We start from the raw sequence: 26,799 nt of genomic DNA, 5'->3' as shown, positions 1-26,799 counted from the left end.
TATAATTCCGATGATATTTACTTGTGTAGTGGACGATGAAAGTTACTTCCCATTACAATTACATTAACGGAAAATTAGTGTAAATGTGATCCGAATTATATCGCGTTTGGTATCATTTTCATCAGAAAAATGCCACGAATATGTTGGTAAAAGTTTCATAAAAAATCTAATGAAAGATAAAGAAGATTTGAAATTGGATTAGTATGTAGTGGTCTTCAGGTCTCACACCGATATAGCCGACAATGTTGTGACACACTCCTCCACGGCGACGGCTCTCGAGCTTCGCTGTCCGTTTCTCCGTGCAACATTGTATCGGAGAAAGACATCTTCTCAGTCTTCTTGTCACTATCGCTTAGTGGACGGATATGACTCTCAGGTTTCCAGCGTGCCCTGTGTATTTCAAATGCGACGCTCGGCGAGAACCTTCGATTTCGTATAAGAGTCAGTCACCAGAACGGCGAAACTGACTTGTAACGAGAATTTACTGTATATGTTCTCGCGATTATCACCGACAGAAACATGCAAGCTGTAGCTCTGAGACTTGACACTACGAGGACGGTCTTGTTCGTTCGCTTTTCCTTCTGGGAGCCTGACGCGCGCTTACAATTAGCCCGTTTTACAAGTCGATTACACTGCGGCACAGTTAACCCTTTAACAATAAATGTTTTTTTTTTATATATAGACTGCGGATCTTTATGCAAAATAAAAATTGTCTGTATTCATTGCAAGGAACAGTAGCCAGATAGAAATTTGCTTCTTCTTCTAATAATTCTGATAAGTTGAAAATAATGTATTAATGTTTTCAAATTCTTTTCATATTTTTACTGTCTTGAACTTGACCAACTTATTGTCGTCAGAAACGCATAAAATCCGCAGTCTATTTATATAATTTCGAAGGCGTGCACCCGCGTGCTTAAATGTTTTTAAGCGACGACGAGTATACCCTCCTGATTAAACGAGAAATTGCCGTTTCTTCGTGACGAGTACACTCACAGTAAACATCGAAAGGGTTAAGTGAGGCTGACACTTACGACGAGCGTCCGGCTCGATTCGAAGTAACGAGGGTCGAGGTGTTGGGTCTGTTAGCGTTCCGCATAACGGCACGATACATCCGGACCGAGATTCGAGACGCCACCAGGATATTTCTCCATGCGTGGAACGTCACAGATAGAGAGAATCATCTCATTCCCGAGATATTAGCCACGTTTCCATCGCATCGATCTACACACAGACCACAGTAGAAAACTACATTACTTTCCGCTCTGTAACCGTGTAGCTCCGACTGCCCGTTCTCTCGTTTCTGTTTCCGTTCAGCATCGACCAGCATTGTACATTCCACTACACGCTGCACAGTGTATTTCCTCTCTCGAGTAGCATTTCTATCCCCGCCGGAAAGAGCAACTCGCTGTTCCCCTGTTGGATCGCGCGCGACGCTACGGAGGAAATACTCTGTGTTCCTCGAAAACGATACGGTACAGAATAGTGCGACACGATCGAACTCTATCATGACGATGTCGAACTAGTCTGAACGGTACAGTACACACACGCACACATACACGTACATTTGCTGTGATCTCAGTCCACGGTAGAAAGGAAGAAAGTGCATGCGTAGAATTGCTGCTTGATACTCTATTTTACTCTCTCTCTTTCTCATCCCCCCACCCCCGCCCCTCTCTCTCGAACCTCGGCACAAGCATGATTTTTTCTTTTGAATGCGACGCACCCGAGTCATCGGCATCGAAGTGTATGTATTCATTCTTGCACAAAAACGTATGTGGCACATCCGAAGCATGCATCGTTATACTTTCTCTCACCTCCTCGGACCGTTACAAGAGAAGAACGTATTCGTTTTACATTGTACGAGACCTTGAGACGCTGTTCGCTTGTTAGTTGCACTCGCTCTGAACCCGACCAAATCGAAACCAATAATTATTATTCTTGTACCGCAGAGATTGTTGCCCGTGGAACGGTGAACCTCTTTCGAAAATCTGCTCTTCTGTTCTTGAAAAAAGTCCGAACGCGTAGCTCAATCTCCGCCGTCCACGTGCAACAACGTAACTAGACTGCGGATCTTTATGCAAAATCAAAATTGTCTGCATCGGTTGCAAGACACGGTAGTCATTTAGATATTTTTTTCTTTAATAATCGTAACAAGTTGAAAATACTAAATCGACATTCTTAAATTCATTTAATCCTTCTGTCGTTTTAAATTGCACTAACTGGTTTTTGGCATAAAATCCGCAGTATAAACATAACTCAGCGTCTACAGGATGATCCAGAGACGCGTCTGCTCTCGAGAATGGGAAAAGTGTGCTGTCAGCCTGAAAGGATTCAAATACAATGGACACGTGTTTCTTGGAACGCACAGTTTTCGTTATAGCGATCTCTGTATCGTCTTGTAGATCCCTCGTGGTGTTCACAGACCACCGCGCGTTGACGTGGCTCGTGTTGAATTTGAACACTTTGAGTGCCGATCCGGCAGCCTTAAAAATACCATAAAATCAAAGTAGTGTACTGGATTGAATAAAAATTAAGACACTAAGACTTATGACGCTGAGAGTACACGGACAACCTTCTTGCATTTAGCAGATCCTAACTAAATTTGCTGCACTCGACACATTAACGCAAAAATTCGCACGAGGGAGCGTGAACGCCAGAGAGGTACACTAATGTCTCGCACTATACTTTTCGCATATATCGAGGCGTTACTGTAGACGTCGCTACATGATCGCGACCGAAGAAAGAAGCGGTGGGTACTGTGTGACACCCGTGGGCGGAGAAACGAGTTTCTCGCGTTCACGGGAACAATCGCTCAAGAATATACAGTTCGCTGAGTAAATTCCAGTTACCTAAGTTTATAAGAAAACGAGTGGATCCGTCGATAATCTTTTTTTCTCTCTCCTTGTCTCTCTGTTCGATTTGTGTTTTCACAGTCACCTGGAAGAATAAAAATCGTGTTAGATTCGCGATGACCAAGTAAACTCGTTTTTCTTAACCATCACGATGCACTCGTAACGACGCCGGGAAAATCGGTTGTTGGACAGAAGAAAATTCATCAGACCAATCGGCGAGAACGCGCGAGACACCAATTGTTCGTTTGCCTGACCATTTTCAGGGAGAATAAGATGAGGAGGACCGTCATAAACGAGGACGACGGCAGCATGGGAGAGGACGCTGTCTCTTTTATTGATCTGCAATCGAGCAATCACCAACATGGAGGGTCTCAGAAAGGAATCTTAAAGAAACCCACTGTTTGCGGTACTGTAATAGTTGATAGTCCCGACGTTGTTTCACGCGAGCCCATGGAGGGAAGGTAACCCTTGAAAAAAATTAGTTACCATAGCTATCGTAGATACATTGAAATGATTTCATACAGCTATACAGGATGTCCCATTTGAGTTTCACACGCAATTACTATAGCTCCTTGAACAAAACATTTCTTACTCTGTTTCGTGAGGGGGGTGATATCTTATGGTGTTCACAAATCTTCTCTAGATGCGACATGCTTCCAAGATTTCAAGGTGACCTCTGTCTTTTTTTATGCGGAACTGCGAATGTTTCTATTTAGGTAAACGAGTAGCCTACCTCGAAACGAATTCACTGACCTGTAACACTTTCGTCTCTCAAGGTTATTCGAGGTCATTTAGTGCCATTCAAAATTAAGCTGAACTAAACGGAAGCACGACCACCATGTAAGGTGTCTTCCCCGAAACAGAGTAAGTTTTATTTGAAATATTTTTTACAACGAGCTATAGCTTGGGATATAATTACGTGCGAAACTTCGAGTGTGTCATCCGCTACATATAAATATTCTTTAACCTAAAAATTATTCTAGTTTATACTGTAGACTCCCTTTTATCCGGTCTCCCTTTAACCAACATAATTGTTGTCGATTGTCATATTTCTAGAGTAATAATGAACTTCGACATAAGACACTCAACAATATTTTACTATATCATATCTAGATTTTATGTGTACATGTATACGTGAATAATTTTTCGAGAATCGAAAATGTAGTGTTTAAATACTTTTTGGATCCAGTGCATACGCATACGATGTGTATTAACCGGCCAGAGGTCCAGTCCCATGTGGACCGGTAAGAGGGAGTCTACTGTATATACAGTCGGTGTACAAAGTATTCGTACACTCTTTAAAAACAAATAACTTTTTTAAAATTGGAGAGAACGGCTTGAATTTTTGTTGAGATTTTAAGTTTTTTATCAGTGTCTGTAATGACAATTTAAAAGGTCGCTTTTGTAGATCTAAGTAATATATGTACATGCACAAAGTTTCATGAAATAGCTTGACGCATAAAAAACTATGGGCATTGTAAGATGTAAAAATCTTTGAATTTAGGGTTTAAATCGCAGTTTCTTACAATTTTTGCTATTTTCAATCAATTGTATTTCCTAACAACCTTGATTTTGTGCATGCATACATGGTATTCGTCTACAGAAAATTTAAAGGGCGGTTCTCCATAATAATATAAGACGAAAATGAAGAATAAAAATATTCCGATTTCGGCTTTATTTTTTAGTTATTAACAATTAAAAATCCGCCTAAAATGCGGCAACCCGACCAACGGAAGTGTACGTTGCGTACGTCATGGAGGCGCACGACAGTCACGTATCGAGTGACAGATACTCCGCGTGCCTCACAAGAAGTCTCCTGGCAGGAATTCGTAAACCATCCGATTGGGTATTCCACACGCATTTTTGATTCTATCCGAATTATTGGCTAAAGTGTGCGATGTCGAAGCCATTGGGTGCGAGCAAGGACCTCCTTTGATACGTGACTGCCGCACGCCTCTATAACGTGAGCAACGTACACCTCTGTTGGCCGGGTTGCCGCATTGATAATAACTATAAAATGAAACCAAAATCGCAAGTTCTTCATTCTTCATTTTCGTCTTATATTGTCTTGGAGAACCACCTCTTAAATTTTCTCTCACCTGTAGTCGAGCACCCTGTATAATTTACTTAGACTTACAACAGTCTCCTTTAAATTTTCATCACAGACACAGATAAAAAACTTAAAATTCGTGACCTCTACTTTTTTCTTCTCAATTACGACCAGTAGCAATTTAAAAAAAAATTATTTATGCATTATTTAGTAAATTAGTCCTTCTAACATCTCAAAAAAAAAAAAATTCAAGCCGTTCTCTCCAATTTTAAAAAAGTTATTTGTTTTTAAAAGGTGTACGAATACTTTGTACACCGACTATAAGTGTATACCAACCCTCCATGTCCGGTAGATTTCGTACACCGAAAACTGAGAAAAGATTGTAATCGGTGTTGTAATACGAGTACAGACGGAGGTACTGTGGTGAACTTGGAACGCACTCTGGACCGGTTGAACGGCTACCATGAGAACATCATGGAGGCGTTAAGGAACGCGAAGACCCGGCACGAGCTGTCCGGAACAAGTTCCACCGGTGTGAACGTGGTGAAGGACGAGGGCCGGCACAAATGCGTGTATCCGGATCCCTGCCACAAGGACATGGACGGCCAGGACATCGACAACCAGGACGACGACGACGAGATCCCTCTCCCGGTGGACCAGACTTGCGGCATGATAAGCTTCCGCAACATAGAAGACCTGATCAAGCAGCTGGAGCGTCACTCGTCCCGTCACGTCAGTCACCTGAGCCCCTGTGGCTCCGAGGAGATGCGGATATCCGAGAGCGAGACTGATCGTCACTACAGGATAGATTCGTCCGTTTGTAGCGAATCCTCCCAAGGGTAAGAACTGACAAGCGAAAGATCGAAAAGCTTCATTCGCCACGCTTACATTCTTTCTTCTCCACGTTCTCTCTCTTTCTCGTTCTCTCTCTCTCTCTCTCTCTCTCTCTCTCTCTCTCTCTCTCTCTCTCTCTCTCTCTATTTCTCGTCGTTTCCACGTCGTTTTCGATCGGCGGCTGTTCTTTGCTTCGCGATAATTCTTTTCTCAGCTGGTCTTCGGAGAGACCCCGAGGTTCAGACTCTGAATAGTATACACAAGAACAGTCGTTGTTGAGCTATAGAAGCCCCATACATTTAGTAATGCTCGGAGCATACCTATATACATATCTAATTTTGTATTCGAACTCGAGGACACTAACTCTCCTCGCACCGGCTGGCACAGCTCACTATTGTTGCGTTTCTTGTATACTTGCCACCGATGCGCGTAATTGCTTACATTTTTCTCTTCTCTCGCCAGTTTGTTTTTTCGTAACCTCCTCGCTTCTTGAATTACGCATATATTATTCCTGGCGGAAGGTATTCGATCGGAACTGTGAATGTAATTAAATAGGCGTCGAGAAGACTATGTTACATTTTATGAAATTTACAGGAAGGAAAATGATTTTCTCGTTGCATTTACCGTTACCATTAACAAAAAGTAGACGACGCCGATGTGTTCGATCGAATAATTTTCGCCACGAACGTAGTAACGCGGTACCATCTCGTTGGGTAATCTTGCCTCGCTGATCCTGTGAGATCGAAGATAAAATATTCTCCTTGATAGTTCATCTGAAATCAGGATATCAATGTTGAAGTACACCATGGAGAACACCTTCGAAGGACAACGAGATAATACCGTACGATCAGACAAGCTACGCGTCTGGATACAAGTAGCGTTAGCGTAGTGACGATACGTAATTACACGGGGCCGTCAGCAACACCTCGGCAAGGGATTCGGTTGCACGATACTCGATGATGCAGAGTCTGTTTATACCGTATGCGTGTGGATGGATCATTCCACGCCGAATCGATCAGTATTTACGCGATCTATGAGAAGGTTATTCGCCGTGCACTTGTCTTTCTTGACTCCTCGGCAGAGGTAGAGAAAGAGAGACTTTATTTGGGATAGTTAGGAACTCGCGAACCGGGAACGCTGTAACGATTAACCGATATATCATCGTCCATATCGGCTAGAGGTGAACCTTCCGAACAACTACCTACCGTCCAATTTCGATGATTTTTGGATACGTTGTAGAGATCGATATTTTGAACAACTTTTTCCTTTGCGCAGTACCGCTACAGTGAATTCTGTCTATGAATTCTGTTTTTGCGTTTGTAGTACCGCATGCGTTAGTATTGGTGGTCGATCGCCGGCCATTTCAGAAACAAGTATAGAACGTGCTGAAAGGTCCTGTGCACAACTGCTTTCCATGCAAGAAATGTCTGCTACAACTCAATTAAAAGTGACTATATTTGTTCGGGTTAGGTTTAGTAATCCAGCCGTCGTAAGGCAGCCGGCAACGGTTGGGTAAAATAATTATAACAGACACTTCTTGCAGTCGCGCATAGCAGAACAGTTTTTCGCGAGAATATCTCGGAAACTAAGCGAAAACCGCCGTTAACATACGAAGGAGAAAGTTGTTCGAAATGTTGGGATTTATATACCGTATCCAAAAATCTACGAAATCGGAGACTAGGTAGCTATTCTGCAGATTGACTTTCGGCTAGACTTCTAAAGGAGTTTCTGATTCGATTTCTCACGTAGAAGCAGAAGGTTGATCCGCGCCCACGACGATACCTACGGTCGGTGCCGTCAGCCGTCTTCTCGAAGTCCTTACGGCACCCACCAGCACACTCAACACTCCCACCAAATGCAAGTGGAGGAGGGTATCTATGAAACTGCCGACCCTGACAGAGGCTCAAATGCTAGGGGTGAAACGCCCGATAGTGAAAGGTATCTCCGCAGATTCTTTCAATAAGAAACGGGCTTGTCCTCTCTCGTAGATAGACAGAGAAACACCCACGCCGAACCGAACCGTAGTTGAACACTAACTCGTGATCGTTAAAGATCTCTCTGTGCATTCACGATACCCTCAGCAAGCTTCCTCTCAGCGAGCCACTTCCAGCCGATTAGCGTTGGGCACCGAGATATCACGTGTATCGATCATCCATTGATTGCAATCCATGTTTCTCTCTAATTCACGCGTCGCGAATAGAGTAGCGAGCTGCCGTGTTCTGCTTCTTCAAGGCCTGCGATGCTCCTCCCTCGTCGAAAACTCTGAAAATAGGGTCATTTTATTATTACTATCATAGAAAACATTATCCAATTACCGCGTGAGGGTACGTCTATGTTGGAAGAGCGATAAACGATCAAGGCAAATGATCAGTAGACTGCAGATTTTATGTGTTCATAACAAAAACGAATAAGTTAAATTTAAAGGAGTGCAAAAATGAAAGTAATTGAAGAACAATTGAACAATTGAATAATTGAATAATTGATGTACTATTTTCAACTGGTTGAAATTATTAAAGAAAGAATTAAATCTATATCCGACTGCTCTCTGCTGTACCCGATGCAAACAATTTTTATTTTGCATAAAGAGCGGCATTCTTATGACCAGCTTTCGTCAGCGCAGCTCTAACGTAAAGGTACACGAAGGAAGAGGAACGATGGGACCTTGAACAGGAGAATCACGCATTGCTCGTCCACTGTAATTCCCATCACTGCTATCCCTTCAGATAAGGATTGGTGCATGAGGCTAGGGAAACAACAATGGCTCTCTCGAAGAACATTGTCCCAAATGTGAATAAAGTACGAGACAGGATATAAATAGACTCGGCATACTTCTCCGTCTTTTCTGTTTGATGAAATCCGCAAGTTTAGCCGGAGTCGAATTTCACATTGATCAAAAAAGCGGGATCGAACACACCAACTTTCTCGCATGCTACTACTCTACCGCTTTAGCTGCTTGTGCAATGCGCTGTGGATGTGCTGAGAAGTCGTCTCGGGACTCATTAGAACACTATGGGCCTCTTGTTTAGCGCTAAAGCAAGCGTTCGTAGAGCGTGTTCATCCAATATACCAATATGTCAGAGTACCGAACACACAGTGCTTGTCGCAAAAGACTGAGACTCTGGACTAAGATTGTCTGCGGTTTACGACACGCTAGAACGATCCGGCACTTATCCTTATCTGAAGCTTTCTTTCCTCGAAGATCGTTTACAATTGCATCGAGCTTCGCACGCGCACAAGGCTATAGACAGCTTTCTGTGTATTTAACGACATGCATACACGTAAGTATATGTACACGTGTCATCTTTCTCTTCCATTACTGAGTGCCTTTCGTTATATGGTACATTCTACACAGAAGATGATCATGTACATACACATGCGTAATAGTAGCCTGTGAATCACGCAGAGGGTTTCTGTTTGGACTGCGAAACCTTCACAAATAGGGCAGCTCTGTCCAAGTGTACAGGGTACGTCAAGGCTTGTACAACCTACCACTAAATGAGTAGTTCCTCTCCCCTCGATTACATTTCTCTCACGGAGGGGAACACCTATGAAAAAATGACACAAGTTTCGTTATTAGAATTTCTCCAGTGTATGCAATAGATTTCGAAAGGTAAAGCATTCTTCTTACCCTGTACGCAGCTTGGAAAGGGTTGCAGTTCTGAGTAGAGAGCGTGCACACACGTGGTACCGGTCCTTGGTGAGGTAAGAGGCCGAGTCCAATGATTAGGAGCTTGCTGAAGGCGAGTATACCCGCGTGCCCGCGGCCTAGACGCGCGTATGCAGCATTAGTGGTCGTGGAATAGATCCAATGGGCTTGTGTAATCTTGTTATTTTCTAGTGATGCATTTATTCAAGCTCAACAACAACTAGCCCGATGGACTAGTGAGGACGGAGTGCAGCACCGGCCACCACAGCAGCCGCCGCCACCTGCAATGACTGGTGGTGGCACGATGCAGTTGTTGCAGCAACACCGGCAAGGCCAATGCGAACATCACCAACAGTTGCAACAGCAACAACATCACCATAATCACCATGCTCAGCCATTGCTGCAGCAACAGCAGCAGCAGCAACAGCCGCAGCAGCAGTCGTCACTACAGCATCAATGTCAACAACAACACCAACTGCCGGTGGAACAACTGCCAATACAGCAGCGTGGCTATTATCCATCCCCACCCCATACTGACAACAATGGTCTCGAAAACGACGAGACTGAAAATGCTCAATCCCATCAACAACAAAATTTCCTTTCCGACGTTTGTGGAATCGATGTTAATCACTTGCCTAATATTAACAAATGCCCACTAGACGATACATTTAGTCTAGATTGTAACATAAATAATGGTTCCCCCAAAGAATTAAATACCAACAACATTAGTGATAACGAAAATACTGCCCTATTGCCCCCTTCGCATTTTCCCGAATACAAGCATTGATAATTATTAATCGATGACAGATAGTGTCTGTAAAACATAGTGATGTGATTTAATCTTGAACTCGCATTTTATACTGAATAGTGTAAATATAACGATAAACTTATTCGATCGCGGCAGCGCAAGAACAACAACTCGGAAACAACAACAACAGGCAACCCTAAATTATAATGAATTAAAATAATCTATATGAAATGTTTATTAATAAACATTAGTAAAGCGATTTACTCAAAGATATGTGTCGTTGTAACTTCATTGTACGTACCTTCCTATGTATGCTTTTCACTTCGAATCGTGTCTTTTCATTTTAATCGAGTTTCCAAACGAATCCAACCTACATATCGATGAAAAGTAAGTACCTTTGCAACATTTTTTAAAATGATTTAAAGTACACCTGAACTCATAATCTCCGCGGATCAGAAGCCAAGTATAAATTCAAATTTCCGTTCGAGAATCGAAAGAACCGCGCGTTCGAGAATCGCAATCGATTTATCCGATAATCAAAAGAATCGCGCGCACCACGCAGCTAACTTCACCGTCGCCAATTTCAATTGAATTTTCCACTTATCGATTATAATGTCACTTAAATATTATTCTCATATTAAAATCGTAAAAAAAAACCTTTAAATATCTAAAAACCTTTATAATACACTTTTTAATTTAACATTTAACTACCTACATAATGAAAATAACTTTCGATCACACGTTTTGTACATGCATTCTTCAGCTACATTCATGATAGATCCACTTGCGGACGCATGCGCTTTGGAAATCGGTCTTTGTAGAGCATCGTACGTAGTTTCGTCTCTATAAAAATCCTTTTTGCTATCGTGTTCCATGGTGCAGGAACACTGAGGATGGTTCAGGGTGTTGGTTTGTTAACGGAGCGCTGGTTGATGGACTTTCTCGCTTCGTGCCCAGCAAGAGATACAAAATTTGATTAGGAACCACGGTGAGGAATCCTCGTTGCTAGGACCGTGGATCGGGTTCCGAGGACGGTGTTGAACGAAACAGGAAAGAACGACGAAAATCGATCTGATTGACGTTCCCATCGTTTCTCAGAGCCTCTCTCAGAAACATGCCTTCGACACATTCTTGAATCGTGCCGCACGATTCACGGTGATCGTTGTCTAGTTGGTAAAGATGTGCGACACGCGAGTTTGAGCCTCACCGTACGATGCAGTCCATTTATTGGACCGGGAGGCTGCTGTCTCGGGCGATATGGAACGGTATATCAAATTATACAGCTTGCGCTGACCCTAACGTGAACAAACGTCACGAGGCATCATTTATATCAGCGGTATGTGGTTTTCCCAAAGACTTCTCGCGAGGACGTATACGCAAGGGTCAGTTCGGTGACGACGCTTGGTTCAGTGCCAAATTCAAGGCTGTCGAAGTAATAGGTAATGCTCATCGATCACCCTACTCTTCCTCGTTGTTTACGTAGAGCCCTCCACCTACTTAACCCTTTGATAGCTAATGTCAATTGGTCGCATTAATCCTCCGTATTTTTTCTATAGAATCCTCCACCTAGTTAGCCTTTTGACCATGTACAGCCCATAGGCACCCAATGAGAGGTGTTCTCTTGGTGCAAACATAACACCCAATACAAGATATTGTTCACTTCTGGAGAGAAGAGACTCTGCAGGAATGTCAGTCAGGTCAGCCTAGGCACACGCGCTTATACAGTTGAGTCATAAATATTTTTGCTATTTGCTGAGTAGATTACAATGTACATTAAACAAGTAAGCATTCAATATGGGGATTACGCAAAGCTAGAAGCTTATCCCTTTTGCCTCTGTGCAGTCACGAGTCTCTTCTCTCCAGACGTGAACAATACTTGTTTGCATTGAACACAGTGATTTCGAAACGTTTACTTTGCAACAACTTTGTTACTGTAGTCAAAGGGTTAATGCTTTCTTTATTGTGTTCTCTTCTCTTTGGTTCAGTCTATGCTATGCGTATCAAGGAATTAGACGTTTCTCTCAACTTTTCAGGTGTAGCTGACGGCGTAGGGGGATGGAGGCATTACGGAATCGATCCAGGAGAGTTTTCTAGCTTTTTAATGAGAACTTGCGAAAGACTGGTTTCCATGGGCAGGTTCACGCCTTCAGAACCAGCCGGTTTATTAGCACGTAGTTACTACGAATTACTAGAAAATAAACAACCCATATTAGGTATGAAAAACGTCCGTTTCTCTTAACTAGAAACCCTTGGAAATTCATTGCAATGTCTGTAATATCTAAGGACGTTGTTTTAGGTAGCAGCACTGCATGCGTTATAGTCCTTAATAAAGAGACGAGCAGCATTTACGCGGCCAATATCGGCGACAGCGGTTTCGTAGTTGTAAGGAAAGGGGAAGTAGTTCATCGTTCTTCCGAACAACAACACTACTTTAATACTCCGTTTCAATTGTCTCTTCCACCTCCAGGACATTCTGGTCTGGTACTTAGCGACAGGTATATTATTTTCCATACAGACAGAAACGAGGAGGAGCATTAACACTTTGAACGCCACGTCTCCCAGAAATGGGAGACGAAAATATTTGTCTGCATTTATTAGATTTATTTGTAGCAAATGGTTAGGATGTACAAAATGCAAGAAGGTTGGAAAAGTACTTTCAGTGTCATACAATTTGTGAGGTTGCTAGAAGGGGCATTCAAAGTGTTACAATTATCGAGAGAGATATCTCGTATACGTACAAGAAATTTCCATAGATGGACGCATTGATATATGTACATATGTGTGAACCAACGTTCCTATTCGTGCTTCAGTCCAGAGTCTGCAGATACGTCGAGTTTTGGGGTCGAAGACGGCGATGTAATTCTGCTGGCGACCGACGGGGTCTTTGACAATGTGCCTGACCAACTGCTTATCACAGAGATGCGTAAAGTTCAAGGGGAAAGAGATCCTACAAAAATACAAGGTGTTGCCAATACAATAGCTTGGATGGCTCGTAGTTTAGCTTTCGACGGCGCATTTATGTCTCCATTCGCCCAAAGTGCTAGAGAGAACGGAATTGACACTATAGGTATGTAATGCTATTAATATGCTGAACGCACCACAGAAAGAATGCTTCGGTTTCGATCGACTCGATCGCTTACAATACAAATGACTTTTCAATAAAAAATACATACGATTTATTCATAGTATACATTTCACAATTTCTTATATCTTACGTTATGTACCTATCTCTTATACTTTGGTGGTGACTTTGCAATAACTTTATCCTTCTATATAGTACCTTAAATATTGTTCAATTCTTCCACTTAAAACGAACAGCTTAAACCAATGCATTGCTCGATAAAATAATTATTAGACAAAGAAAAGCCAATGAACTTGATAATAGATTTTAAAAAATAAGATGCTTTTCTTTATTCCGAATGAGATACTTAGTGGTGACAGTTTACTTTTTAGAGATAAGTCGAATGAATCGATAACTGTGAATATGCATAATGTATTTTTCTTTTTGTATTTTTCAGGTGGTAAGCCAGACGACATTACAGTGCTTTTAGCAACGGTGGCAATATAATAAAATATGTACAATAGAATCTTGATCATTGTATTATAGTCCATGTCATTGCGTATATGTACCTAGTTATACATCATTATATCCTGTTATGATAATCATTTATTATTTAAATCGAAATAAATGGTTTTGTAAATCAGTTTTTCTATTTTATCGATTTCATTCGCAATCGTAAAAACAAGCGAGCAATAAATGCACCGAATGGTCAATAGTTTTGCGTATCGTCGGCCAAACGATATGATAACTATATATTGTATAGCACAATAACATAACTACGTGACACTGTAATGCGTTATGGATAGAATGTTTAAAAAATAATGATAAGATGTAAGAAATATCATAAAAATTAATCGTAAGAGGTAAATTCATTGAATCTTTTTTGCAAACAGACTCAGCGTGTGTGTGTGTGTGTGTGTGTGTGTGTGTGTGTGTGTGTGTGTGTGTGTGTGTTCCTATGTGTCCGCGCGCGTGTGTGTAAATATATATATTAGTACTTACATATTAATGATATACAATGTGTACATACAGTAATATGCCAAACTAAGTTAAACCATTTTATTTAATTGCAATGGTCATATAAATAACAATTTTACCTAGTATTTACAAAATGACTATTATTTGGTAAGTTATGAATAATTATCCGGGTGGAAATTCATTGCAATGAATTTGGCTTCTCTCGCTGATATACATTTTAGTCGCAAAAGGTTCGACCAATGTATTTCTCTAGTACACATTACGGATGCATTCATTTGATTGGCAATTTACGAATACATCACAGCTTTCGTCACCAAACGAAAAGAGCAACGAATCAATTCCCATTAATAACTATACATTGTGTTATACACAATGTATGTATGTGTGTGTATATATATATATAATATATAGTTATATTACAACTTATTAGACTCTGTTTCCCATTCATACGTATAAGCCACAAACACCAGCAGAAAAAGCAATGCTATATTACAGTTTATTAAACATTTACTGGTTTTTATGAAATTATAACGCACAAGTACCTTGTAATATTTCGTTTATCAAATGCCCATAGAAAAGAAAAGAGACTGTGATGTATTCTATCATCATTAGCAAGTACCATGCATTTTGCTGACCGAATACGTTTTCAAATAACAACCGAGGTAAAAACCCAATAACTCGTCTAAGATAGCTGAATAAATAAAAAATATTTACATCGCTTGATAGCAAAAGGTTTTTACACTAGAATGTTTTTTTTTTTGGAATCAGGGGTTTCAATTTCATAATTCTGGAAAAAAATAAAAAATTAATACACACCTTGTAACACGAACAATTCGTTTTCAACAGAAGGTATTACAGATTAAGGACATAAGGGTTGCAACTTTCTATGTTTAGTTAAAATTGTATATTATTCAGACACAATAGTGTAGCAAAAATTTATACTGTGCACAATATTAGTAACAATCATGAAAACAGCAATTGAACAAAATTTATCGAAACGAAATACATTTCTCTTAATTAATTAATAAGAATAAAGAAAAGTCAGAAATAAGACAACCGAAATAATTTTTACGAATATACTTGAAATTTTGTACTTTGTAGGTGTTTTGTAAATTAATATATCTATTACAATCACTACAAATAATTGTAAAGATACAGAACACGGAAATATGCTTCCTTTTTTTCCCTTTTCATACATTCAATTCTGAAAATCGTCAGTATTATAAATGTATCACAATAGTCGATTATCTGAGAAATACTGTTTCCATTTCTAATTATATCGGCGTGTATTACACTTAATACCGAAGTTTCTTGCGTGAAAAATTGTAACCCCTGTAAAAATTTGGAAGTCTTATCGTCGTTATAGATGTTCTCCATACTTCGCATAGTGTCGTAGACAATGGTAATTACTTAATAGTTTTTGTTAGTAACTGGGGAAAATCAAGGAACAATGTTGTATATCTAATAATAGAAAAGTTTACTTGATATGCCAATCGGTAAGAGATGGTTCGGAAGCAGGACCTTGAATTTCAAATCACTGCACATTGGCTTCTTGTCCCCAATTGAATCTCTCGGGACGGTCTTCGGGTGGTGGTGTATAATCTGGATCCTCTGGATGTGCGTCGAACAAAGTCTTACTGCCGGCAAACCATGACACCGTTGTTAATCATTCGAATACATATTTGCTTTCTTATTGGACAGTGGAACTTACAGTATTTGTGGAGTTTTAAGAACTCGGAAACCTCCTCTTACACGTGGAAATACATCTTCTGCAAAATAATACATATGTCCTACAGCCATTCCAACTAGATCTACCCATATCGTATTGCCAAGAATTACAGTGAACCCAAGAAGCACACAAGGCAAATATGGAGCCTAAAATAGACGAAGAAAAGTTACTTTTTTCTTAGTTAAATGAAAACTTGTTCAAACTTACTTGAAAGTTTATCAATCCAAAAAAGTTGAGCCTGACAAATGGGTTTCGTCTCGACCATACGTAGACCAACATAATTGTGAAGGCGTGACCCAGGAACAATAAATTAACAAAAAATGCAAACACCTGTCGTTCTAGTTCAGGAAATGTTCATTTCTCTAGAGAAAAAAAAGTATTTAACACGTTCCATGCCTAGCTATTTTTGCTCACAGCCTAAATGGAATGTTTAACGTATATCATCAATGGTACATATGGCATGGAATGTGTTAACTAGAACAATATTAAAGGATACAATCATGCATATGCCCCCAAAAATGAACATCATCACAAAGTCTGCCGTTCTGCTGCGAAACGACCCTTCCTCCAACATCCGACAATACCGGTACGTAAAGACCATGTTGAAGAAGAAATTGAAACCCATGTTCCCGAAGAACAAAAATGTTGTTATTAATCTCCATACCTGAAACGTTCAACGGTGTATGAATGAACCGTTCGAGAGAACGCGTATACAGGGGTGTTCAGGAAAATTTGTTGCAGCTGATTTTTCTGTTATATTGTGATAAAAAATCGTCTCTGAAATTTTCCCCCACCGTGTAAAACTCTGTAACATTTTCTTACCTGATATTGTTCTATTATCAGTGTAGGATTAAAATATAGTCGAAACGGGGATACCAAGTCTAGTTGCTGTAACCACAAAGAACTCGATCAGTATATGGTTATTTCACGGACACCGGTGTGTTCGATACACGCGACAGAATTTCTCTGGTAGATTTGTTTTTACTAACCACTGCGAGAGTCGTGATGACACAAGCTGTTGTATAAGCTCGTGTCACCACAGGCATTTGCATGTACTCTTCCCGAAACGTTTGATAGGCCATCGGTGTGATAATTCAGATCTTCCGTACACCCAAAGACCAATATTCTTTCCAGGCTTCTCGTCTCTTCCGCTCGGATTAATCGTCACATGTTGCTCGTCACTGTGCGTTATCTAAATGTAATCGTTACCCACATCACGACAAATTTGTTATGCTCGTTAGTTTCGTACACGTAATACGTGAAACTCGTCCCGATCGAATGACGTGATCTCTCGAATTCACGGCCGTCGCGCTATCGATAATGCCCTCGGTCTTCTTCTTTTCCGTTCCGCTAAAACCTCTTCGAATTAATATATATATTGTTCAACGCCTTTTAACAAAATCTACGAGTCATCGCGCGATTATCTGAACTGCAAACAAACACGGTATCGTCGAATCGCAGTGTTAACTGTTAATTCAAATTATTGCGTACGCGTTCCGAACGAAGTATACGGAGAAACGGTTAACATAGAAATGGAAAGCATAGCGATTAGACTATGCGTGCACTTTGACACAGCGGAATATATCCGGAAAGTATTTTGTTCTGGATCATTCGGTGTTAGTGTTTGAAAACACGATGAAAGGAAATTCCCGATACTCATCGATGGTCATTGTTGAACAGCAAAAAAATTTTCGTTAATGATATGAATTTTTCTTTTCTTGAGAAAAATATTCGTTGTGTGGTGCTCTCGGATTTCGGTACTCAAATGAATCGAACGCGTAATAGTTTTTCTGTTTTTCAATGCAGTGAGATTTTAAATTGTTCATTCGATGCACACGTTTTCCCGCTCAAAGTTAAAGAGCGTGTGCCGCCATCTGAACATTTGTCAACATATCTGACAATAATTTATCGGATTGTATGGAGGCGTGGAGGTTATTCCCTTGATTCGTCGTTTGAAATGTTAAGGAGATACTAAAGTATACTAAAAGCTCCGTTGATTAGACGATCGTTGCATCTGTGGCTATTTAAATATTTTAATATTTCTCGCTAACAGCGGAATAGCGGTGTCCCGTTGCATTCTGTCCGCCTGTCACAATGACATCGAAGACTGAAGCTACTTTGGAACATTTTTATATATTCAATGGAACCTACGCGAAAAAAGAGGGAGAGGTAAGTACATTGAATTCAGACTGTAAAAAACGATTTTTCGAGTGATACCTTCGATCCACATAGGTTTGTGTAATGTGTAAACGAGTCACTCTGTATCCTCTGTGCAGGAAGAGAAAAAAATACTTTACTACCATCCAGAAAGGGATTTGGATGTACAAATCAAAAATATAGGGCTCAGCGAAGCGATAATCAAATTTGCAGAGTATGTATTCTTTACGGAAGCCTCGAAGTTTTTTATTGAAGAAATTAACAAGTTGTTTCATCATTAACGTTTTCAGATCCTTCAATCCTGGACAGTCCTGCGATTATTGTCACACGCATAAAACTCGACAAATATACTATCAGCCGGAACCAAACTTTTGGATGGTAATGGTAAGTTTCGGACAACCATTTAAAAAAAAATATTCTTTGTAAGACATTAAATACGTACAATAAATTTTCAGATTGTTGGTCTGCCGTACATGTGCAAAGAAAAAGATGGAAACACATATATAGAATATCAGCACGACGAAGTGTCCAGCAGTGTTTGTCAAGCCATATTAAAACAAGCGTATGTTATGTTTAGACTGTTCATGGGCTCGTTCGACACAATCATTAATGAACCAGAGTGCGGCTCTATAACATTACTAAAACACAAACTTGAACACTTTTATTCTAGGGTAAATATGTCCTCATTAATTCACAGTATTTTGGGTTTATTATCAAAAACATTATAATAAATTTCATTTACAGTATCTGATGTCCTTGAAAATACATAACAGCGACATTCTAGATGTATTTCAAGGTCTACAATTTTTACCTCTTGATAAGATAACGTTTTTACGGGTGCAATGCTTTATGAATCTTATAGAAGCTATGTTTTCACAAGTGAAGTACACAGCATTCTTGTATAATGATCAAGTTGTCTGGTCAGTAATAATTAACATTAATTGATATAATTATAATCCATTGCGATCGTTAACAATAATACGATTATCGTTATACAGGAGTGGCTTGGAACCTGAAGATATGCAAGTGGTCTATAATTATTTGGTAGGGACACTTTTGCAGGCTCATCTTGAAAAAGAATTGCATGGTGGTTCGATGCCTAGAAATTCCCCTTCACCATTCACTAGTTCACACTATGGAAAGTTAGTATATTTGTGTAACGACATATTCTTTTGCGGGGGAGGCTTAATCATCGAAATATTAACTTTACAGGTTCGTTACCGGTCCATCGAATATTAACGAGCCAAATTTAATTGGAAAATCACCGACAGTGTTTATAAATTATTCCACGAAACCGATCTCTTTGTATTTGGTAGTTTATAGGGCGTTGAGTGCGACGATATGTCTTTTCGTTGATAGTGAGTATTTCGAAAATGATTATCAATGTCAGTATTTTAACCGAGTACACGAGAAATGATTACACGCTTCGTTCGCAGGTAAAACTAGTTTGTTGATAGATTTCTTTAAAAGTCTCGACAGTTTTCTTGGTCCACAATTAACTACTCTTGTTAGCTCAGTTGCAGAACAATGTGCTAAACACGTAGTAGTCACACCAGAGTCTTGTACAAAGTACCTGTATTTTAATAAACTCAATTTAGCGTATAAAAGCACGATACATCTGGATAACAGACGATGTTCTAACGTACTCACAACACCTGAAGTATTGAGGGTTATCACTGATATATACAATGACACGAATAAGTTGGTATATTTTGTTAGATTAAGTGTAATCTAATCTTCGTATTGGAATATATATATATACATACGTAAACATATATTTTGTCTGGTTGTAGACTGAAAGAAGCTGGCGAAATTGTGATCAAAACCATGAGCGGTTATTGGGTTGTAGGCAAGCTATCGAACTTGAGGGAATTTTTTGTAGTTATTCAGCAAAAGAGTGCAAACTTTATTGAGATAGAAGGTACGTAGTGCGGAATCTTCTGATCATTTACCGATTCACCGAAAGCTAATGCAATTATATCCCTTTCAGAGGAGGTGAAAAGACTGTGCGACAAACAACTGAAAAGTATATTTTTCCATTAACGTCCGAGATATCGTGTAGCTCCGTAAACTTTCACACGATTGTTAAACCATTTCAATCGTGCACAAACAGTACTATATATACATACATATATACAGGACGCCCCAAAAATGTTGTACTTTGAAAAGGGTGATTACTGAGGTCATTCGAAGTAATTTTTTCCTTTGCGAAAATATTCTTTGTTGAGGAATCATTAACGAAAAACACGTTCCAATCATAGCGTGGCGTAGGCATTGGGTGAGCCGGAATTCGACTGGAAGCCACGCTTTGATTGGAACGTGGTTTGGACCTAAGGAATCACCCTTTTCGAGGAGGTACAACATTTTTCAGTCACCCTGTATATATACGTACATATATATTCCAACATGTATCACTGTAATAATAGGAAGCTACATAATTTATACATCAAATTTACTGTAAAATATAAATTCTGTACATACATTATATATATTTTTAATATATTCAAACTGCTTGATTAGCGGGTGTTCTTCGAATAATTCAGTGATTATTATAAAAATATTTATTAAACTTCGCTTTATCTCGCTAACGTTAATCAAGCGATTCTTCTTCCTCCGTGTCTTTCTTTTTCTGAACAATGTTCGAGAATTTTTTGAACTTTGCAACGAAAAAACCGTCCATATTATGTACATGTGGATAAAATCTTTTTGTCAACTTCAACGAGGGATGAAACCTGTGTTGTCTGTAGCTGGTGAAACCCTCCGTACCAAATTCCAGGCCAGTAGGAACCAGTCGAACGTCACGTTTCTTAAGAGCATAATCCACGACCCACTCGTTCTCCTCCGGAAGAATCGAACAAGTCGAATAAACAATAATTCCGCCCGACTCTGAACGAGCATTCGCACAGTCTATAGCTGATAAAAGCAACTCTCTCTGCAACGTGCAACAACGTTGTATGTCCACCTCGTCCTTGTTCGTTTTAACGCTAGGATCTTTGGAAACAACACCGGTGCCAGTACATGGTGCGTCCAAAAGAACTCTATCGAAACCTTTGATCACCTAAACACAATTGAATACATAAATATCGAATATACATCGTATATGTACATACAAGTAAATTTTTACTCACCGAAGGCATTTTCCGGCCATCGTAAGTACAAATAACAGAATTCACGATGCCGAGCCTGTGGAAATTACCAACTACAGCCTTTATTCTGTCCTCGTTCGCGTCGTTCGAGAAAAGTACACCAGTATTCTTCATGAGTGCTGCTATATGCGAAGACTTTCCACCAGGTGCGGCGCACATGTCCAGAATTCTTTCGTTTTCCTTTGGTTCCAAAGCCATAACCGGTAGAAAACTAGACGCACCTTGTAAAATATAATGTCCTGCCAGATATTCTGGCGTTGCACCCATCGGGACTTGAGAAGAGTACACTACCAATCCGACTTTAGTCCACTTTCCTATCGGGTCCAGATTGACTCCTCTATTGATCAAAGCCTGAAAAACTCGATCGTTGATAAAAAAAACTGGCAAAGTATATAGAGGAAAAAATTTAATAAGTCGAAAATACTTCTGCTAAGTCGCGACGACGCGTCTTCAACGTATTCGCTCGTAGCGTCATGGGCCTTTGAACTTCGCTCGCCTCTAAAAATTCCAGCAGTTCGTCCAGCGGGAATATCTGCATCAGTTTCTCCATTAAAAAGTTATTATAACTGTAGTACATGCACAAATCCTTCCTAAGCAATTCCATGTACTCCGAACGAGACCTACGAAATAAGAGACAGAGACAAGAAGACATTCGTGAAACTGGCAGCTAATCAGACATACCTATTCACATCGCGTAATCTTTTGAAGTCTGACAAGATCATAACGACATCCTTTATACGCTGTTGGATATCCTTAAGATTAGTTTCATTCGCAAGCTCTTCCTCGGTAGGAAAGAGGAAGTCACTTTGCTGTGTCATCATATCGTTCATCTCCTCTTCTGCCATTTTTCTAAAATTGTAAGAAGAGTCAGCTAGAATGAAACATTTAGCCAGATTGATCTACAAACGATATTTACTGTTCTTTTGCTTGTTTCTTCTTTAATCTCTTATTTGCTTTTTCTATAGGTAGCAGATCATCGTCGGCATCATCCTTATCTTCACTCTGATCTGTATCTTCGTTCTCGTCAGATTCCATACTCTGATCAAGTTCATCGCTATCTGGCTCTTCGTTACTTTCTACAATATCATTTTCATCTTCTCCATCGCTGTCTAATAATTTCATTTTTGCACTTTCATGCTGTTCATCCTCCATGGCTTCTTCATCCTCTGATTCATTGTCATTGTCATCAAACTGCATTTCATTATCTTCGTCGCTTGATTCGTCATTTTTAATTGTTACATGTTTAACAGATTTCTTCTTTTTTTTCTTCTGTTCGAGCACATGTTCAACATCCTAAGACAAAAATAAATAGGCTATCAATATTATTAGCAATACAGGGAGTTTAACTATTAAATAAAAAAGTTTACATTTCCATTTATTGCATCTTTTGTTTCTTGGTGTTGCTTCTTCTTTTTCTTTAGCCGTTTGGATACATCCTTCACGTTCTAACGAAAGAGCAAAACGCGTACAATTAATATTTTTTACAACACAGTAATTTGAAACGCTAGATAATAAGTTTACTTACATTTATGGCATCTATTTTCTCTTGCTTTTTCTTTTTCAATACCTTTGCGTGTTCCTTCAGTTTCTGTTGTTTCAATAGTCTCTTCTTTGCCCGTTGTCTTTGCCGATGACTCAAGTGTGTTTCTTCTTTAACTACAAAGCAAAGCGAGATATTTCTATTTACGTTATAATTTTGATCAGCTCTTATACTGCATAACATCCAGCAAAAAATTTATCAGAAGAAAGTGTCGAACGAGAATGATCAAAAAAGAATGTCACAAGCGTATTAAAGAGATCTAACAAAAAACACTACGTACCCAGAACTCCTTTTGGGAATGTTGGATCACCCTGCTTTTTCGCTTTCCTCCCTCGACCGGTCGGAACCGCTGTTCCGTCGAATTTTGCTTTTCGTCCCATCTTTTCCCAGATTTTCTAATTGAAACTCGTTCAAAACGAACACGCGTCAGACATAACCTATCATTTATATTTACCACGGCACAACCATGTGCGCGCTCTACGTTTCGTAAGTGTAACCAACCCTGAAAATGAACACGATTTTCAGTGGTTTTATTTTCGAAAATATCCCTATATAGACTTGTCACCAATTTAATGTTTTTCTTCGTCAATGCACGGGTGCACGTGGTGCTTCGTAGATACAATGTTCGGTGTTGTATTTTGACACGTTTGCGAGTAAATCGTTAGAAATGGCAATAGTGAAGCAAGAAGCGCATCGACCAGGTGCATTTAAGCAGACGAACAAGCCACACAAAACTGGAAGACATCGTAGCAAAGGCTCGATAAGTAGCGATGTTAAAGGTAATGTTGTTTCTAAACGTGTCCATTTCAGGTTATGTTTCTCGAACTTGCCCTGTAGTCAATTATGTATGTACGTTATTCGATAGGCAAAGTCAGTGTAAAAGTTTTGTCAAAACGTGTGCACAAGAACCTCGGGAAAGAAGCTCGAAGGCACCAGTCGTCTCAAATTCGAAAAAAGAAGAGAGAAGATGTGCTGCAACAGAAAAGAAATCTGGGAGGATCTAATTCCGCTCCGATACTTGTATGTGTCATTCCACTGCAGGAGAGCTTAGATGTTCAGAACATGTTGTCTGTACTAACGAAAGCAGACGAGAATGCAAATGTAACTACTAGTCCTTGCGGCACAACGCATATAAGGTATACCACCAAAAATTCTAAATTGTACTGCTAAAAATACAAGGTAATCGATTGTTAAATTATTTGCGACAGTGTACCAAGATTCAAGCAACGGTTCTCCATTATTATACCACCTGTTGGTAACGTATTCGCTACATTGGATGCAACGAAGGTAGCCACAACCGTTCTTTTTGTTGTTTCTACTCTAAATGGTCAAGGAGATGAAATTCTTGATGATTGGGGGCAAGAAATCATCATGTCTTGTGTTGCTCAAGGATTGACTGTTCCGGTAGTCGCATTGACAAATCTTGAGAATATTCACATAAAGGTATTATAATGAAAATGATCCCATCAGTTGGCGTAAAGTGTAATATTAATTCTTTACATGAATTTGTTCGCAGAAACGTCAAGATTATAAGAACCGTGTACAGGCCGCGATTGAGAAGTGGCTTCCAGAGGAAAAGATTTTTCAGTTGGATACAGCTACGGATGCCTTGAACGTTCTAAAAAGAATCGGCTCTCAGAAACAGAGAATCGTAGCCTATAAGAACAAAAGGCCGCATTTGTTGGCTGAAGAAATAAAGTTCAACTCTGACAAGGTGAGCTGGAGATTATTTCTTGCGAGAACGAAACTGTATCTGTGAACGATACGCGATTTTTCGTGTTGAATAACATGGCCTCTACTTCAGGCCTCTACCGATTTGGGCACTCTCATGGTGTCAGGATATCTTAGAGGGATACCCCTATCTGTCAATGGATTGATACACATACCTGGACTTGGAGATTTTCAAATGTCACAGATGGATGCTCCTACAGATCCATATCCGATGGAAACGAAGCAGAGAAAACGCAACGACGCAATGGACGAAGAACCTTATGTCAGGTTCCTTGATCGCGCAGATCCAAAGAAACAAGTAAATACACAAACAAGAACGACAGGATTACTTCATGACGATAAAATTAAACGTACAGTTTTGCTTGTCTAGGAATGTCTAGACAGTGAGAATACTCCTGATCCTATGGACGCTGAACAAACGTGGCCCACGGAAGAAGAAATGGCCCAGGCTGAAGCCTCTAGAAAGAAGAAAATTGTGAAGAAAGTGCCCAAGGGAACGTCCGAATATCAGGCAGCTTGGATCCCCGACGAAGATGGAGGTATTTCTTCGATTAACCAATGTTTAGTACATTTATAATAAATATATGATATTTCAGAGGAAGTGGACGATGAATATTCGGACGAGGAATCGGAGGATGGTATGTCTGTGGACGAAGCAAAGTCTCAGGAAGACAGTGACGAAGAAGCAGAAGAAAACGAGGAGGAATACGAGACGATTACAGTCTCGGAAGCTGCTCCGGATGAGCAAAAATATGATCAGGATATGGACATGATAGAGGAAAAGGCGGCCATAGAAAAACTGAAATGTACGTTTGTCGCATTGGCAGATGCATCGTTTGTTTGAATTGGTGTAATTAAGCGAAACTATGTTCCGAATGCAGTGGCAAAACTGGATGCACAATTCCCCGACGAGGTGGACACACCGCAGGACATGCTAGCTAAAGTTCGATTCCAAAAGTATCGTGGGTTGGAATCGTTCAGGGTAAGTCCGTGGGATCCGAAGGAAAATCTCCCCCTTGATTACGGTCGAATCTTCCAGTTCGAAAACTTTGATAGGACAAGGAAACGTGTATTCAAAGAGTCACAGGAAACAGTAGGGGCTATGGTAAATTAATCGATGACACTGTCCAATAAATTACACATTAAGTATAAATGTACATACGTGTATATTGTTTATTACAGCCTGGCTGGTACATCACGATCCACGTTGCGAATGTTAGACGGGACCTTTTTACTGCATTCTGTGCCCTAGAAAATCGTCCATTGATAGTTTTCGGTTTACTGCCCAACGAACAAAAGATGTCTCTTCTAAACGTTGTGCTGAAACATACCAACCTTAGCATGCAACCAATGAAATCTAAACAGCAATTAATATTTCAATGCGGTTTCAGAAGATTCACCGCGTGTCCGATATTTAGTCAGCACACGAATGGGAACAAGCATAAGGTGGGTTTCTTCGAGGTCTACGTGTATTGTCGTTATCCCTAAAATTTAATATTTGTTTCAGTATGAGCGATACTTTCGACCAGAGATGACTCTTGTAGCAAGCATGTATGCGCCAATCACTTTCCCACCGTGTCCTGTTTTATGCTATCTTGAAAGATTAAATGGATCGTTGGTAAGAATCGATGACAGTCGTCTCTAATCATTCGTCGAATTAATGAATTATGTTTAATGTTTGATATGTGAACAGGAACTGATAGCAACTGGCAGCGTTTTGTCTGCGAATCCAGACAGAATCGTCGTAAAGAGGGTTGTTCTCAGCGGTCACCCCTTTAAAGTACATAAACGATCAGCTGTTGTAAGATTTATGTTCTTTCACCGGGAAGACATAAATTGGTTCAAACCGGTCGAATTACGAACAAAATATGGCCGTAGAGGACACATTAAAGACCCACTAGGTAAATTGTAACATGTTACGAACATATATTTTATACTTAATACTTTTGCGTCAAGTCAAACACGAGTGCTAATTAAATATGATTTACTATAAATTACTTCCCATGTTTAGGTACGCACGGTCACATGAAATGCGTGTTTAACGGCCAGTTGAAGTCGCAGGACACAATTTTGATGAATTTGTACAAACGAGTCTTTCCAAAATGGACGTACGAACCGTTGTTATTAACGCGTTCGTCCGATAAAGAAGAAAGCGGCATGAATGTGGATTAAAATTAATATTATCTAGTATTTTAATGTACATTCGAACATCCGTACATAGAATATTGTGAAATAAAATGTTTTCGTAATTCTAGAAATTGTAGTGACTAATGTATTCATTCGTATGCGTCTTTACTGTAATCGATAATAGATCGCGTCACGTGTCA

The 26,799-nt window shown here is 39.9% G+C and overlaps 6 protein-coding genes across 27 annotated transcripts in view; 4 read left to right on the top strand and 2 right to left on the bottom strand.

The window, feature by feature from the left end:
- Positions 1-10,387, top strand: part of Mmd (disintegrin and metalloproteinase domain-containing protein mind-meld) — a 71,528-nt gene extending 61,141 nt beyond the window's left edge. For 10 of the 18 annotated variants that reach the window (XM_076795761.1, XM_076795754.1, XM_076795755.1 and 7 more), the window contains 4 exons: positions 3,116-3,258; positions 5,312-5,741; positions 7,486-7,674; positions 9,575-10,387. In XM_076795761.1, coding sequence (XP_076651876.1) covers positions 3,116-3,258; positions 5,312-5,741; positions 7,486-7,674; positions 9,575-10,169 — 1,357 coding nt within the window. In that variant the 3' untranslated portion in view covers positions 10,170-10,387. Of the gene's footprint in view, positions 1-3,115; positions 3,259-5,311; positions 5,742-7,485; positions 7,675-9,375 lie in introns of those variants that run through there. The other 8 variants (XM_076795766.1, XM_076795757.1, XM_076795767.1 and 5 more) reach the window with 8 other exon arrangements.
- Positions 10,388-10,991: 604 nt separating this feature from the next.
- Positions 10,992-13,834, top strand: LOC143358571 (protein phosphatase PTC7 homolog). Of its 2 annotated transcripts, XM_076795787.1 has the most exons (6): positions 10,992-11,395; positions 11,486-11,569; positions 12,164-12,343; positions 12,427-12,625; positions 12,941-13,197; positions 13,649-13,834. In XM_076795787.1, exons 1-6 carry the CDS (start codon positions 11,344-11,346, stop codon positions 13,696-13,698), a joined length of 822 nt encoding a protein of 273 aa, XP_076651902.1. In that variant the 5' UTR covers positions 10,992-11,343; the 3' UTR covers positions 13,699-13,834. The 2 variants fall into 2 exon arrangements, with proteins under 2 accessions (XP_076651902.1, XP_076651901.1); XM_076795786.1 differs by having other exon boundaries at positions 10,992-11,569.
- Positions 13,835-14,236: 402 nt separating this feature from the next.
- Positions 14,237-17,249, bottom strand: Der-2 (Derlin 2). 3 transcript variants are annotated; one of them, XR_013082971.1, is made up of 7 exons: positions 16,888-17,182; positions 16,721-16,786; positions 16,395-16,562; positions 16,106-16,228; positions 15,881-16,044; positions 15,651-15,806; positions 14,237-15,501 (listed from the first exon to the last, which is right to left on the bottom strand). XR_013082971.1 is itself a non-coding variant. In XM_076795788.1 (7 exons), the coding sequence occupies exons 2-7, from the start codon at positions 16,978-16,980 to the stop codon at positions 15,704-15,706; spliced, it is 717 nt and encodes a 238-aa protein (XP_076651903.1). In that variant the 5' UTR covers positions 16,981-17,079; positions 17,148-17,249; the 3' UTR covers positions 14,237-15,703. The 3 variants fall into 3 exon arrangements, 1 of the variants encoding a protein (XP_076651903.1); XR_013082972.1 differs by having other exon boundaries at positions 14,237-14,956; XM_076795788.1 differs by having other exon boundaries at positions 14,237-15,806; positions 16,888-17,079; positions 17,148-17,249.
- Positions 17,250-17,775: 526 nt separating this feature from the next.
- Positions 17,776-20,542, top strand: Ccz1 (vacuolar fusion protein CCZ1). Of its 2 annotated transcripts, none has more exons than XM_076795782.1 (10): positions 17,776-18,067; positions 18,175-18,269; positions 18,346-18,439; positions 18,511-18,726; positions 18,800-18,975; positions 19,054-19,197; positions 19,268-19,413; positions 19,492-19,756; positions 19,849-19,976; positions 20,046-20,542. In XM_076795782.1, exons 1-10 carry the CDS (start codon positions 17,993-17,995, stop codon positions 20,096-20,098), a joined length of 1,392 nt encoding a protein of 463 aa, XP_076651897.1. In that variant the 5' UTR covers positions 17,776-17,992; the 3' UTR covers positions 20,099-20,542. The 2 variants fall into 2 exon arrangements, with proteins under 2 accessions (XP_076651897.1, XP_076651898.1); XM_076795783.1 differs by having other exon boundaries at positions 17,779-18,067; positions 18,131-18,269.
- Positions 20,543-20,603: 61 nt separating this feature from the next.
- LOC143358568 (28S rRNA (cytosine(4447)-C(5))-methyltransferase) lies at positions 20,604-23,260 on the bottom strand. The gene is made up of 8 exons (XM_076795780.1): positions 23,022-23,260; positions 22,727-22,857; positions 22,569-22,646; positions 22,118-22,494; positions 21,883-22,050; positions 21,626-21,821; positions 21,184-21,552; positions 20,604-21,113 (listed from the first exon to the last, which is right to left on the bottom strand). The coding sequence occupies exons 1-8, from the start codon at positions 23,119-23,121 to the stop codon at positions 20,646-20,648; spliced, it is 1,887 nt and encodes a 628-aa protein (XP_076651895.1). The 5' UTR covers positions 23,122-23,260; the 3' UTR covers positions 20,604-20,645.
- A 51-nt stretch (positions 23,261-23,311) lies between these two features.
- Tsr1 (Tsr1 ribosome assembly factor) lies at positions 23,312-26,730 on the top strand. Its single transcript, XM_076795775.1, has 12 exons — positions 23,312-23,520; positions 23,607-23,877; positions 23,950-24,184; positions 24,258-24,455; positions 24,546-24,770; positions 24,843-25,011; positions 25,069-25,278; positions 25,354-25,577; positions 25,655-25,918; positions 25,980-26,090; positions 26,166-26,373; positions 26,484-26,730. The coding sequence occupies exons 1-12, from the start codon at positions 23,409-23,411 to the stop codon at positions 26,642-26,644; spliced, it is 2,388 nt and encodes a 795-aa protein (XP_076651890.1). The 5' UTR covers positions 23,312-23,408; the 3' UTR covers positions 26,645-26,730.
- Positions 26,731-26,799: the final 69 nt, after the last annotated feature.

Source organism: Halictus rubicundus, chromosome 11 (assembly GCF_050948215.1).
Source record: "Halictus rubicundus isolate RS-2024b chromosome 11, iyHalRubi1_principal, whole genome shotgun sequence".
NCBI classification, from domain to species: Eukaryota; Metazoa; Arthropoda; class Insecta; order Hymenoptera; family Halictidae; genus Halictus; species Halictus rubicundus.
The sequence above is the reverse complement of the archived record's forward strand: the minus strand, read 5'-3'. Positions and strand labels throughout refer to the sequence as shown.